At 42.6% G+C, this 16,078-nt stretch overlaps 1 protein-coding gene across 2 annotated transcripts in view; it reads right to left on the bottom strand.

The window, feature by feature from the left end:
* Window positions 1–13,714: 13,714 nt before the first annotated feature.
* CLHC1 (clathrin heavy chain linker domain containing 1) overlaps window positions 13,715–16,078 on the bottom strand; it is a 328,255-nt gene continuing 325,891 nt past the window's right edge. For both annotated transcript variants that reach the window (XM_086927653.1, XM_086927652.1), the window contains one exon: window positions 13,715–14,064. In XM_086927653.1, coding sequence (XP_086783779.1) covers window positions 13,868–14,064 — 197 coding nt within the window. In that variant the 3' untranslated portion in view covers window positions 13,715–13,867. The remainder of the gene's footprint in view (window positions 14,065–16,078) is intronic.

Consider the following 16,078-nt stretch of genomic DNA (forward strand, 5'->3'; position numbering starts at 1 on the left):
ATCGAGTTGTGACCAGGTATGTCCAAACAGCTCAAGGTGGTCGACTTTCCGGATTTGCTTCCACACATCAGCTGGCAGACATAACCCGAAAAACAAGTCAATGTCAGCCAGGGTCATAATCGTTGAACCTAGGGCTGTACCTAATTCAGTGTAGAAGGCAGTGGGGTTTTTACGTAAATCGGGCAGAGATTTCCGGAACGTCAGAATATCTTGCCGATCCCATGGCTGGTAGACCCAGTTGTACACCACCCTCCCTCTTGCATCTTGGTGGTTAACGTCATCGTGTGTTCCCTGACCTCGTGGGGGAACCCAGTAGGGAGCAGCCTCTCTTATTGGCATCATGGTGCTAGCTTGCTCAGTTCGTGATTCGGTCGCTACGGGCGTCGTAGGTTTAGCTTCCGATTCTTGTTCAGTGAGATGGCGGAAAACCTCGAGCGTATGCATGAGGAGGTCCGTCACGTCACACTCGCCCTCATCCCCGATATCGACCTTTCTATACAGAGTCGTTAGGCTCTCGGGACCTTTGTCTCGATATCGGTCCTCATACGCATTCAGGGCATGATAGCACAATCGTACGGCAAAGTGCCGTCTGTGGCTCCCTGCATATGAGTTGAACATATCCGTGATGTGCTCCTCACTCTCCTTTCTTTCTACCAATGTCCTCACTATCTTGTCGATCCCTGCTCGCTCATCTTTGCTTAACCTGTTCATTCTTGCGGAATCTGTCTTTCGGGCCTCTGGGTCATCTAACACTGTCGCTTGTGCTGTATCTAGTACAAGGGGTTCGGCCGGCGCGGAGGCCATGGGGACCGAAGCTCTGGCACTACTCTCGCCTGTGCTTGGGGGTAGTGGGTGCTGTGCTAAAGGTTGGGAAGGGGCATATGGAGGGGGCATGTAGATGATCGGAGGACCTAACAAAAGATCGTCTTTGGCTCGCTGTTTCGCGGGTAATTCAGGGTAGAGCGTAGAGGGTGTTCTAACCGGACACTGACTTGATGTCGCTAACTCTTGTTTCTGTTTGGCTTGTTCTCTCTCCTTAATCTCTTCTTCTAATTTCCTAGCAGCTAGGTGGGCTGCCTTTCGCAGCTCTTTCTCCAACCTAATTTCATTTCTCTTTTTACGTTGTTCTGTTTCTTTGCGCCACATGCCGAGACTATCAAGCATAGTGGGCGTTGTCTTGTGGTTCCCAAGGGCTGTTTCTAGCGCGCGTATTTTATCCTCATCGAAGGATCCTATCAGTGGCCACTGACTTTTCTGATCCTTCTTCGTATATTTATGCCACAGCTTGCTATAGGCTATGGCGATCAATTCATGCTTCGTAAACATGTCCTTATTAGGGGAGCCTTCCAGTGGAGCCGAATGGTTCATCTCTAATAAGCGGTCCGGGCTAAACAGGCTACCAATCAGTGGGGAGAAGATAGGCATGACGGATTACAACGGGGACAAAAGTCTGCACTACCTATCTTATCACTGCGTGCAAAGACTAGACAGAATATTTCTATTCTTCGTTATTTGCAGGCAGAGAATACCTCAAAAGAACCAATATCGAACAGTCAATGTTCGGTCAATCAAACAATCAATGGGGAGAATAAGTAGGCACGACGGGTTACAACGGGGACAAAAGTCTGCGTTACCTACTCTTTCACTACCTGCAAAGAGAGAACCTGTTCTTCCCTGTTTGCAGACAGAGAGTCTCCAGAAAACAATCCGCGAACAACAATGTTCGGGCCAAACATTCAATCAGTGGGGGAGAAAGATAGGCACGACGGGTTACAACGGGGACAAAAGTCTGCGTTACCTACCCTTCACTACCTGCAAAGGAAGAGAGAATCTATTATTCTCCGTTTGCAGACAGCGAATCTCCAAAAAGAACCAACAATTCAAAGAGTAATACTAGTATTTTCCAAACAATCAAACAATCATTTCGCAATTTGTCGTGTTACACGACCTTACCCGGACCGCATGGACAGTTTCTTGTCTTCCGAATCCAGCGCCCGGTCGTCCTCTATTCTTCGTGACTGTCGCAGCACTCCTGATGGTTCCCAGTCAGGACCGTAGATCACTCGAGAGAGGTCTGTTCGGAACCAGTGAAGTTCGGATGATCGGCTGTCAGACGAGGGTCTATCGGACAGGAGCTCTCCCGATCGTTGCAGTCGTTCACTCTGTCGTCGGGACCTCTCCCACTGGATCCACGAGTCACTGATGGGCCCCTCGTTTGGGACGCCAATTGTGGAAAAAGGTAGGGCCGATGACCTTTTTCAGGGTTGCCCGGCGCTAACCGCCTTTAATACCACTCAAGTTACCAAACAAAGAGGCAGGCGCTGGAGACTGGAAGGCAGGAAACAGAAGTTTTATTCCGACGGAGCAGAACACATCAACTCAGACAAGGTATCTTCTCGAGGTGCTCTCCCCACATCTCTGAGGCCTGGCCTCTTATGCACAGGTTTATGATCTTTATTACAGTTTATTGCATGTGGCACATTCTTGCAAATACTTTGAAGTACGGAAAGGCATCCTCGAAATCCCCGCTTCAAGCCCGTTCCCACACACATTTACAGTAGAAGTCCCCACCCCGGTCACAACAGGTGACGATTGTCGCGCAGCTGGGCATTCCGCCGATTCCCGGAATGCATGTGGTCGATCGGATCTCATGGGGTGGGGGCTTTGATCAACTCGTGGATCCTTTGATGGGAGAAGCTTCCTACTGTATGGGGGCAATAAACAACATCCGCAGGGCCAGGTGGCAGCCTGGGAACGAGCAGGACAATCGGGCACAGAGGAAAAGGGGGGGGGGGTTTATCAAAGGACCCGGGATCATGAAAGGAACGGAGGGAGGTGTTGATCTGGGAACAGGATGGGGTTCCGAGGCAGGGTTGCGCTGAAGAGGGGTTTATGGCCCAAGCATGTAAGAGCGGGGGCTGTCAGCGCGCGGGGGATGCCTGCGAGGTCAGGAGAGAGAGAGAGAGAGAGAGAGACGCGCTGGCTATCGGCGGTGGGCAGAGAGGTCAAGGCATTTAAAATGGCTGCCGCTTACGCGCACGAATGGGCCCAAAAAGGGGACAAGATGGCGCCGATAATGTTGACACTGCAAACTAGATTTTAACAAGTGGGTAGCTTTTAAATTAAAATATTTTTACATTTAGATTAACTGATTACTAAATTAATAATGGTAAGTTTAAAATGGCAATTAATTGTATTTTCATTTAATATTGTAATGCAAAATCATTTATTGTAACTTTAAGACCTATTTTTAAAGATTGTAGAATATATTATATATATATATATTATATATAAATATATATAAATATATATATATATATATATATATATATATATATATATATATATATATATATATATATATATATATTGTAGATTATGGAGAATGCATTTATTGTAGGATATATATATATATATTGTAGATTATAGAGAATTTATTGGGTGTGTGTTTATTTTATGGGTGTTTTGAGGTATACTGATTATTTTAAAATGTTTTATTTACTTACATAACATTTTAGTTAAACTGTACAATATTGTTTTAAGCTATGATCTTTTCATGATTACAGTATTTGTAAGGATAATTAATTTATATGAGTGTAGTGAATGTGACCGCCTATCACCCCCAAATGTATGCACTTTCCTCAATGTTTGTTAGACAGGAGATAGAATTGTGAAGTTGACCCCTCTCCTCTAATCTGTGCACTTTACCACATGCTTGTTGGACAAGAGTTAGAATAGTAAATCTAAATCACTCCCCCAGTGTATGCACTTTCTTCAGTGTTTGTTGGACTGGAATTAGAATAGTAAATCTGCACCCCCACTCCAAAATGATTTTTCTCAATGAGCATGAGCTTGGACTCAGACCAGTTAATATGATTCCCCACCCAATGTACACAGTTCCCACAAGTTTTGTTGGGCTGGAGTTAGAATAGTAAATTTCACCCAAAATGTTTACACTTGCTCCAATGTGTGCTATATTTGAGTTAGAATAGTAAATTGTGTCCCTCACCAATGTTTGTCACATTGGAGTTAGACCAGTAAATATGACCCCCTCAATGTTTACACTTCCCCCAATGTTTGTTAGACTAGACTTAGAATACTAAATGTTACATTTCCACTCCCCACCCTGCTCAATGGATGCACTGTTGCCAACATTTCTTCAACTGGTGATCTCGCTGTATATTTAACTCACCAACCTATTTTTTTTGCAGGCATTTCACTAACGTTTCTTAGATTGGGCTTAAAATTATAAATATAATACTTCTAATCAACTGTATATATTTTTCCTAATGTTTGTAGGATTATCGTTACCGTGGTGTATTTGATTTGTTTATCATATTTGAATGTGTTTACATTGAAGTCAGTTACTATTCTTTATTTAATTCTGTATTGGCTTATAAAATATTTTGAGGTTATTTTATTTAGAAGTATATATTTTTTAAATATTTATATTTTGTTAATTTTTTTAATTGTGTGTTTTAGATAAAATGGTTTATATATATTTGTTTTGTGTTTTGGTATTTGATATACATTAATTTAAATATATATTTTGAAAACTGTGCATTGATGATTGACTATATATGGTAATAGTAGTATTATTATTTATGTTTATAATTATTTTTAATTAATATATTTGTATCTACTAATTATTTTATTAGTATAAAACATTTATTTGAAGATATAATTGATTTGGATGATTATAACAAGATAAGTTATATACACGAACAGAAAGGACCCGAAGCAATTGCAATGGCTTGGTTTGCATATGCAAATCTATACAAATATGTAAACAATGTTGTATTTTCATTGCTACTTCTGTAAAATACACACTGTATAACATATGTACCATATTACCAAAGATATATACATGTAAGGATAAGCTCAGAGAAGTTGTAATGATCAGAAAATCAATAAAATATGTTTTTAAAAAAGAAGTTATAATTGATTTGTTTATATTTCTGTTTAAAAGTATGTTAAAGTTACATATCTTTGTATGAATTACATTTTTTAAATTTATTTAAATCCGTTTTACTTTTTTGTGCTATATATTGTTGGAAAATGTATTACTTTGTGAAAAAAATTAGTTACTTTTTTTTAAGCTACAATAATGTTAGTTACATCCAAATATATATACTTACCTATGTAAAAGGGATAATTGGATCCACAATAATTTTCTAGTTGATATTTGGGTACCTGACATTCTGTTTGTGTAAAGCTGATATTTTGGTCATTGATATTTTTTTGAGATATCCTTGTATCGTAATAATTTGGTAATTCATAATCTAAAATACAACCCTGTAAGATGCACTGTTTTTGATTGACAGAGACTGTTGCCCAACTACCATGGACTAGACATAAAAACATAATGGCTCAAGGATTTTGTTCTGGGGTCACAGAGCAATTCAATGTTTATTTGCTGATTTGACCAGGCCAGACTCAGTAGTGATAATGAAACTTCTGTTACATTCAGACAGCGTGGATCCCTGCCGGTAGCAGCGGTCCTATGGAGGTTCGACAGCTAAAGTCATAATATGGCAGTCAGACTGCCGGTGCGACAACATGTGGGTTTGGCGGTCCATCAGACCGTCAAACTCATGATCAGGCTCATGGTACTCACAATGCGTTGTTTAACAAAACAAAGCATTCCTACATCATGGGATAGATCACCACCAGTGCCAATACTGGTCTTATTCACGGTCCATAGGTCACTGTGCACAGCGAGGCACAAACCACCAGCCTCATTAATTTTAATGGAGCTAGAATCTGCTTTGCTCTCCTCCACTGCACACAAAAACAAAGGTTGTAATTGGGGGCTGCAAGAGACTGCAGGCTTTTTTGGTTGTCACATCATTTAAATTTGTAATGCGCACACACTGCACACCCCTGTGGGTTGTAAGCACAATGGTCACAATGTCACAAAAATGGCACACAATGAATTGGTTATCAAGGAAACCAAAGAGTGGCTTAATGGCCACTGTGTGCGTCTCCTGATGACCAAATACTACTGACGCAGAGTGTGAGCTGGCAGTTACTGGCAGCTTACACTTTGCAAATATTAATCTCTTGCTTATGCCCGTCAATAACCATTCCAGGTTTTGCAACCTCAAAATCTTTGGGATGCATTTGTACATTCCCTTGCAAGCCGCAATTGGGGAGGGACGCTTCTTTGATGCCCTTTAACTTTGTAGATCAGGGCTAGGTTTTACATACCAATCTTGCATTTTAAGTGGACCTCAATGTAGCGACAGTGGAATAAAAGCAGAGCTCAAAGAAGGCCTGACACTCTTTGTCCAGACTGGGCTGGGCTGTATCACGGCCTTCTGTGAGCCTCTCTCTGTATGCCCTGCATTGATAATACATACATTTCATTTACACTTGCTTGCTTATTAAGAGTGATGTGATAAACCTGGAGGTGATATTTTGTAGCTCTTTTTATGTTATTACTTGTCCCGCCTCCTGATTTATAGATGTTTACGAAACAAATGTGGAATAACAAACAGCAACAGTGCTAACTCATATTTGATTACATTTTACCATCCCCCTCCTTAACCTGATTATGTGCACCTACAAATTTGCCACACCATTACTGCAGTACATCTCTGATCCATTTTCCACACTCCAGGTTAGGCTTTGTTTTTCCTCACTTCCGGTTTGGGTTGGTGGTCTAGCGGTTTCACGTCCTCCCCTTCTGCCTATTTAAAGCAGGAAGGGTGGGGCGGACACGCAGCTGCGCGCCAAAGGCAACACCCTCTGCGCCTGTCCCTCGTTAGCTGCCAGGACCCCTGCCCATTTCAAGGCGAACAGGCAGAAACTGAGGTCAGTCACTCAACATGGCGGCATTGTCCTATTCCAGTGCCTTTTAACACTCTTAAACCTAAAGCATTATCAGGCACTGAGGTGTTTTATGTTTCTCCCATGAACGGCACTCTGATTACTAATAATGAACCAGCAACGGTACCCATTTCCCATGAAGCAAAAATAAGCGATATCAGTGACATTCCCAAACAATTAAGCGGGCTGTACCTTAATGCCCGATTGATCCCCTAGCATGCATTAGAATTATGGAGTCTTTTAGACCTCGAAAAACCAGCCACCACAATTATCATCTAATTAGATTAGATAGAGCTGTTGGTAGAGGTGGGGGGATAGCAGTGGCCTTTAATGAAAAATTAGATATCATTATGTTAGATTCCTGGAGTACGGGAACAGCGGAAATAATCATTTTTAAAATTACAACTCAATCGCCTGAAACATGGAGAGGGGCTCTGGTCTATCGACCCCCAGGCAAAAAAAAACAACTTTGTAAATCATTTACTGGAAATAACCATACCACATTTATTAGCCGCAAATAATTTTATCCTCATAGGAGATTTCAATTATCATGCAGAGCTATCATTGGATCCTGATACGGACCAATTGATGACGACGCTGGAAACATTGAGACTGGTCCAGATGGTGGCAGGCTCTACTAATCAGGCCAGCCATACCTTGGATCTGTTATTTACTAATTCAACCAAACTTACAGTAGAGCAATCTGTACCTCTAATGTGGTCAGACCATAATCTGCAAAAATTTTGTATTCCCATTAATGTCTCCAGCAATCGCCAGAACAATGGTTTCACCTGCATTAGGCCCTGGAGTAAAGTTACCCAAGTAGCTTTCTCAGCTCATTTTAATTTTGAATCTGTTTCTCACTCAGAAAATGTAGATCAGGTAGCTATGGCTTTTGAAGATGCCATCACACTGTCTTTGAACACTGTGGTACCCCTGTCAAAGGTCAGGGTCAAAGCCAAAGCCTCACCAAGGTTTACACCAGAATTAAAAATCGACAAACTCTCCAGTAGGACGGCTGAACGTCAATGTAGGAAAACTAAAACCATTGAAGACCGAACAAGATACAAACAGACCCACCGCATCTATCTAGATGAGATTAAACAGGCCACAGAGTTGTATCTAACTGATAGGCTTAATAATGCCACAAACTCCAACAAAGAGCTTTATAACATTTTGAAGGAGTTTACCATTCCCCAAGTTGACCAGCGCGTCCTTCCCCCCACGCTAGAATGAGTTGACACAGAGTCCTCCTTCTTTGACGAAAAGGTCAACGTTATATATAGGTCTTTCCCTCAAGAAAACCTTAACAACGCTGATCTTTATCCAGCCGAAAATAGCCATCCTACTCTGTCTCTGCTGACGGAATTTAAAGCGTTGACTTGTGAACAAGTATCAGCAGCCGTAGCAAAGATCAAATCAGGCTCTCCAGCAGATCCTCTCCTACCCCATTTCTTTAAGAAAATAGCACCCCTGTTAACATTGAATCTTACAGAGATCTTTAACATGTCACCAGATCAAGCTATGGTTCTGACCAGATGGAAAACAGCTCAAGTCAAGCCCATTCTGAAAAAGACAAACTCAGATCCCAGGGTACCAGTTAACTACCGTCCCATCTCGCTACTGCCTTATTTCGGGAAGGTGCTTGAATCCCTGGTAAATAAACAACTTACCGCCCACTTGGAAATCATGGACTCCTTGATCCATCGCAATCAGGGTTCCGGTCGGCACATAGTACCGAAACGGCAGTAGTAGAGATGGTTGATAAAAACAGGCTGGCCCTGGATAAAAAAGAATCAGCTATGCTGGTCCTTTAAGACCTGTCGGCCCCTTTTGATACCATTTCCCACAACATTTTAGAACAGCGGCTCTGGGAGGTGGAACCGTTCTACCACCGTCCATATAGATACCCTGGCCTCATGTAGTAGGCCAGTAAGCATAGGAGTTCCCCAGGGATCTATCCTGAGCCCTATGCTTTTTAACCTCTATGTAACACACTTGGCCAGGGTAATCAGGTCCTACGGTTTTGAGGCTGTGTCATACGTGATGACACTCAGCTGTTGATCATGTTTGTTCCGAACATGCAGACACAGTAATTCGGTATAAAAACTGCATGATCCTTATTAACAACTGGATGTGCAAAAACAAATTACAGCTCAAAGGCAGTAAGACAGAGATCATTTTGTTTGGCAGGGCTGAAGAGTATTGGTCTAACAATTGGTGGCCTCAGGAATTGGGCGTATGTCCATCCCCTAAACAAGCACTGCGTAATTTCGGAATAACCATTGATAATAAACTATCTATGAAAAATCATGTCAATCTTGTATTAAGCACTTGCTATGGGATCTTGCGGAAACTGTACAAAATCTTTAAATGGATACCTGTTGAATCCAGGAAACCTCTGGTGCAGGGTCTAATTGTAAGCCGATTGGACTATGAGAATGCTTTATTGGCTTCCCTAAATGAAGATCTTTTCTCCAAACGGAAGATCCTGTAGAACACCACTGACAGACTCATCTTGAATCTTCCTCCAAGATCCCCTTCAGCCCCCAGTCAGAGGTTCCTCCACTGGCTTCCGGTAAGAAAGAGAGAGCATTTTAAAATCCTTTGCCTCACCCATAAAATCATATATGGAACTGGTCCCTGTTACCTAATAAAAAAACTTAACAGGTACCAGCCAGGAAGACTGTTAAGATCTGGCTCAAAATCTCTCCTTACCCCACTTCGAATTTGCACTGTGTGAAACGGGGGACAATCCTTTTCCTTTCTTGCCTCTTATCTCTGGAATAAGCTTCTGTCCTATCCACTTTCTATCATCGAACACAAGAGTTTTCGGAAGGAATTAAAAACATGGCTATTTGATCAGAAATAATGATGTTTGGATTCGACCATCAGTCTCTGGAGTCCCACAAGCGCCATGAGACTTTACGGTGATTTGTACGCTCAATAAGTTCCTTTGACTTTGACTTTGATCCCTGCGCGCCTCACCCAACACATCGCATTCCTTATAAGTCATGCACTATGGAAGGGCACCCCTGAAGCGGGTGCAAATTGAAGAGCTTCCTTTCAGGGATATGAAACTCTAGATAAATTATCAAATATAATTCGCACTGATGTACAAGTGAAATAAAGCTGGTTGCGTTATTCAAGATTCCACTTCCCAGTTGTGTAACAGATAACCCCGCAGTGCGTGGGACTCCCCACTCTTCTATATATGAAGGGGGACCCCCCTCTGCTTGTCTGTCCATAGTTGGGTGTCTCTTGTAAAGCAGATGTAGTTTGCAGCCTGGTTTGAGCTGCTCTGAGCTGACACAGGCTGACTCAGAAGTGAAGAGAAACAAAATAAAAATGTTTGTTTCTCTTTCACTCCGAGCTCGCCAAGCCCCTTAAAAGATCTTGAATGCGGACGCTGCTTTTTCTGCTGGCCACCGCGCCATAAAACGTTCAAACAAGCTTTTTGCCAGAAATGAAAGGAATTTAAATTGATGTTTCTTGCTGTACCACATTACACATTACACATTACAATTGACTAAATGCTGAACTTTTTTGAGCCCTGAAGAAGTCTCAAATGAGAGACGAAACGCGTTGGCTAAGAATATTTCACTTATGTACTTGGATTTTTATGTCTAGATCAACCAATAAAGAATTTAATCGGACCAACATTGGATTCTGGACCTGCTTCTTACATCATTTTGCTCTTGGACTGATTCAATGTGAAAGGAATGTTATGTTATTTTTGTTGGGTGCTGATTCCTAAAAGTTTCGCCCTTAAAAGAGCAGATAGACCCCCCCCCCCCCGAGCCCTCACAGAGAGCATCTCCCATAAAGCACCGTTTGTCTGAGAGAGGAAGAGGCTGCACAGAACTTATTGGGGAAGAGGTAAGGTTGCTGCCTTTAAATCCAACAGACAAATATAGCCATTTGTTCACAATTTAACATTCTACAAAGGCCCCAACATGGTTCTAAAATAGAACTTTGTAAGAAATATTAATTATTCATTTGAAAATGGCTGTTTTGTCTATCTTAATCAGGGGTCAGTGGGGCAGCTGTAGAGCATTTTTAAAGTGCTTTCTTCTTACATTACCTGTTTAAAGTATGAACTAATAAAGGGAAAAAATGCCAACCTGATTTTTAGGTTGAGCCTGGGCAGCACATGAGCTGCTCAGTAGCATGCTGTTTTGAAGTATGGAAAGAAGCCCTGCCCACTCTCCGCCCATATTTGTCTTTGGCTTGTGTCATTGCCCTTCATAAATGCTAGCGTCTGATTCGATAATAGGCTTGTTAGTCCCTCCTTAGTACCGCCTTGTCTTCATTTGTAACCTCCCATAAAAATTGGCCCTTTTAATTTGGTTGTTACACAGTAAGCCTATTTCAGTCTGTAAGCACTATCAGCCTGATACATCAAAGACCCGTTTTGCGAGTCTTTAATAGCGATTCATAAGGAATCGCTATTACAGACTCACAAAACGGGATTCATGTAGAAATCGCAAAAAAAATGCGATTCCTACACATTCCTTATTTGCGATTAGCAAATTGCTAATCGCAAATAAGGAATAACTCCCCATTCATTCCTATGGGCCAAAAGGCCTATAGATAAGGCTTGGCCATTCGCACCGTTTGCGGACCACTGTTGTAAGCAGAGAAGGAAAAGGACTCTTTCTCTTCCTTCTTGCCCAGAAAAAAGACTGGCAGTGTCCACTTCTCCTGCTCTGCTGCTAACAGCTGCCTCCGCCTTTCTCTTTCTTCCTCTTATTCCCTCTCTTTCTGTCTCTGTCTCGCTCCTCCCGGAGAGGAATGGAGCCAAAAAACAAAATAAACACTTTTGCTGAAAATGTCGTCTTTTTCTGAAATGTATCTTTTCCATAGTGCAACCTCGTGACAGAGAGAAAAAGGTTGAAAATACGAAAAATAACTAAATAACTTAAAGCAGTACAGAGTGGTCGCAAAGTGGCCAGATTGGTTTTATCACACCCAAACACATTAGCGCCACTTTACAGAGTTTTGTCAGTGAAGAGCAACTTTCGTTTTCTCGTCTTTCTTTGAACAACATGATTTTCTCCAGGTGGGAAGTGCACCATTCCTGGAGGTACTGCAATACCTGGTTGATGCATGGAGTGGAAATCCTTTAATGTGCTCCTCATCAGCTGTTTTCATTATTTTAATTTATAAAATGTGTGCTGTGTTCAGGGATGCATACTTTTTAAACGATACTGCTTACATTTGTAAGGATATCAGCAATGGACATTGAAACGGGTCCCTTCTGGGCCCTGTAGGTCTGTCCCTAACTTTTCAGGGAAAAACAAATTAGTATAAAAGTGTTAAAGTAATCATGTTGTTCCTGCTTATATTTCCTATGCTTTACTTACTTTTGCATTCCCTATGAGTGTTTACTTTATCCAAGATGCTATTACTCTTTTTTTTCAGATAGCCTATTACTCTTGTCAAGTGTCCATCCAGGTGTTTATAGAGGGGCACAACTGGGTTGTAGCTGAAGGCAGTGTGAGTCTCTCTCAGTAGGGTAATATGGTGTTCAGTGGGAGAGAGGATGTGGTACTATGTCCTGAGCTGCTGAATTTGGAACTAGGGAACCAGGATCAGCCTTTATGACTAATCCACCAGGCCACTCTCCTGAGGGAGCACATTCCTATTCTAGGACTTAAATGGCCTAGCTAGCCTTAGAAACCCCAGTGTCTTAGAACCAGCAGGTGGACCCTAGCGGTGGCAAGTGTAGGTTAACCTAGAAGGCCTGTTCACCAGAATCCATACTGAAGTTCCCCTCCATTCTTGAGAGCAGGCCTACGAATTAGAACACCCTAGAACAACAACGAATCTGTTACTGAGGTTACAGGACCCTTAAGGCCAGTTCGCCTCACCCATTGGTACCCCCATTGGCCTTGTTTCAGATGTAGTAGTGCAACTTACCAGCGATCGGCAATGCAGGATTTGCATGCACACTAAAGTAAGTTCGTAAAACTTTTGGTCTCTTTGCTTTATACACAAGCACTATTAACATGTGCTGCCTGTTTTGGGGTCACTGGAATTATGCAGCAATTGAGGAAAAAATATGTTGCAGTGTTGACTAAATCATGCAGCAAAAAAAAGGATGCAGCATAATCCACTAAATTTTCTGCTACAGTATTATTTTGAAGTTTTTACACATACTAACACTCTCTGCAAAGATTTTGCTTCATTACTACCAGTGTAATATGCAAATGCCGCAGTGAGAAAGGTGACTAGTCAATGTTTGCAAAGGCCCTCCACTTCGCAGCAATACAAGTCACATTTTTTTGTAACTTTTGATCCTTTTGAGGTACAAACAATTCTTCAGTTAAAATCGTCTGATTATGCAGCAGATGATGTATTATGTGCCAAATGGCAGAGCCATAATTATGTGGAAAATATTTGCAAACTTGGATATTTTGCCATTCATGTTTGAACTGCTTTTATGGAAAAATAGAGATGTGCTGATGACAGAAACTGCAAGGTTTGGACGCAAATGGCTTGTGATTCCACTTTTAAGCATATTTGGGACATTCTGTGATTGGAAACATATCCCACTTTGTGAATGTATTTTAATGTCAATAATTTATATTAAACCTTAAACATGTGTATTGATCGGTTGAATCAAATAACATAATAAATGTAAATGTCAGTGAAATGGCAAATACTAAAAATTGGGATGGTTTGCTTTTTCTGGCCACGCCTCTGACTCCGCCCACTGACCCAATCCTCAGGTTATTGTCGCCCTCCGATTCTCCGCCCACAGTTCCCCTACTTTTTTTCCCCACTTCGACTGTATAGAAGGTATTAACGAGGTGTCAGGAAATGCTCCCCATAAACACAGTACTACAGACACAATGTAATGAATCCAAGCGACACGGCATTTAAAATGAAACTCGTATATAACAATTTTTATTGAAGAAGACAGGTCAAAGAAAGTTGTTTTCCGAGACGTTCTAGGCGTTTTATACGATCAAGCTAGACCGCTATATAGATGAGGTGGGGCCAGAGCTCCCCCTGCTGGTGAGTAAATGAACTACAGGTAAACGTGTTCCATTATCCAATAATCATCGGAGGGAAATATTTCCACGGTTCCTTCCTGGGATGTGAGGATAGACCTGATCATCTGAGACAAGGGAATGTAGTAGTTATCTTTTGAACACTCATCTGCAATCTCGGCCCAGTCTTCGAGTGTGCAAGCCTCGTCATTGAGAATAGCTTTCTCCAGTGCATCTGATAAGATAAAAACAATATACATGTATCAGCTAAAATGATGCGAAATCTTCCTCAATGGGTTGCGTTTAAAAGAATAGTGAACGGTTTTACTTTAGCGCAAAAAAGATGGTTGCAGATCAGTTTTTGCATCACTACTGCTAGCACCTCCTTCGGCAGCAGCAGGGATGCTTAAGCTCTCACACCATCAAGTTTTGTTTTGTTTTTCCACAAAAAGTCACAATCTGCCAACCTCATGAATATTAATGAGACATGAATGAGCTTTGAGCTCATTACAAAACGCAGCATAAGCTCAGATGGTGGTCGCCAGCAATGGACGGCAGACCTCGATCCTGACACACATTCTCAATATGCATGCGTTGTGACCCCCCTCTCCTTAACCGCATCATTGCTACAGCACATTCCTGTGCTGTGCTGCAATTTTAAAAATCCCTTGTTATGTGACAAGGTCAACTCGTCATAAGCACAGCGCAGGTAACACCCATGACGAGTTGACCTTGTCACAAGCATCGAAGGGGTTAATTGGTAAAGGCAGCAGGGCCAGATTGGGAACGGAAAACGGCCCTGGCAAACTGCTCGGCCGGCCGGAGCACACGGCTGAGCTGTTTGCTGGGGCCGATTTCAGCCAATTTTTGTTACAGGAGGCCGACATCGCCGGCCCCGGTTACAAAAACGGCACCCTAGTGGCCCAAAACCAGCCCCACCCTGGCGGCCCACCGGGGAAACACCCGGTGCCCGCTGCGGCAAGTCCGGCCTTGAAAGGCAGGGGTTTAAGTGGGCCAGGTCTCACTGGTACTGAGCTCCCCAGTTTTTTAAAGGGGGCCTCGAAACAGGTCTGTATCAGGCTCTGTTGTGAGCCCTGGCACAAGCGGTCTGTTTTTCCCAGACTGCAGTGACAGCAGGCACATGGATGTGCGCATGCTCATACTTGTCACTTCTCACTAGTGGAGAAGTTACGGCATGACGTCATGCCATGTGAGCGTTGTAGTGGATGGGAAATCCTTTAAAGGGAGTAATTTTCTCTCTGGATTTCCCTTGACTTTTTGAAACTCAGGAGCAGCAACATAGTTGTGGTGTCACCAGGGCTTTAAGTGGAAGCTTTTCCTATATTATATACAACAAGCCATAGTTGCTGCCTATTTGTCTTATGCAACTAACAACCATTGACAAAGCCATTAGTCCTGACATGTTTTAGGTATGATGTTACATGTTGTAGCCTATATCTGGATGCAATGACAGAAGCAGCAAAATACTAGTCAGGCGGCACACTATGCTAAGCACATTTTTAGCTTATGTGTTTTTACACCATGCCCTTAATTACATTGGGCACGCCTCAATGAGAGACCCCCCAGTTTTTTTCTTCCACTTAAAGGAATGGATGAACAAGTTACTTACCTTTGGTAACGATATATCTGTAAGAAACAGTAGTTAGTATTAGATTCCTTACCTTAGAATATCCCCAGGCGTCAGACTGGACCCGGAAATTTTTGCGTAGCAATACCCCTGTGCGTCGTTAGGCGTCGTCTCTGGCTCCGCGTCCGTCGTCGGCGTCGTCTGCGCCGGAATGACGTCGTCGGAGTACTTAGACGCCGCCCATGCGCGCTGACGTCAGTTCTTAGACACAGCTTTTCCGCGCCAGATACGCAGAGCCATGCTAGAACCAACACTGGTGCCAAGAAACTAAAGCCCTGAAAGGGGATGACCTTAACCCTGGGTATCAGTTCGCAGAACGGGGAGGATGGGTGGGGCGGTAAGGAATCTAATACGAACTACTGTTTCTTACAGATATATCGTTACCGAAGGTAAGTAACTTGTTCATCTGAAACAAACAGGTTAGTATTAGATTCCTTACCTTAGAATAGATACCCCAGCAATACCAAACCCGGTGGTGGGTCTGCGAACCAATACTCACACCAGAAAGTCCTGGAGGACGGAACGGCCAAAGAAGCCATCCCTTCGGACTTGACTGTCCAGGCAGTAGTGCCTCGCAAAGGTGTGCAGCGAGGCCCACGTA

Source organism: Lissotriton vulgaris, chromosome 6, assembly GCF_964263255.1.
Source record: "Lissotriton vulgaris chromosome 6, aLisVul1.2, whole genome shotgun sequence".
Classification (NCBI taxonomy): Eukaryota; Metazoa; Chordata; class Amphibia; order Caudata; family Salamandridae; genus Lissotriton; species Lissotriton vulgaris.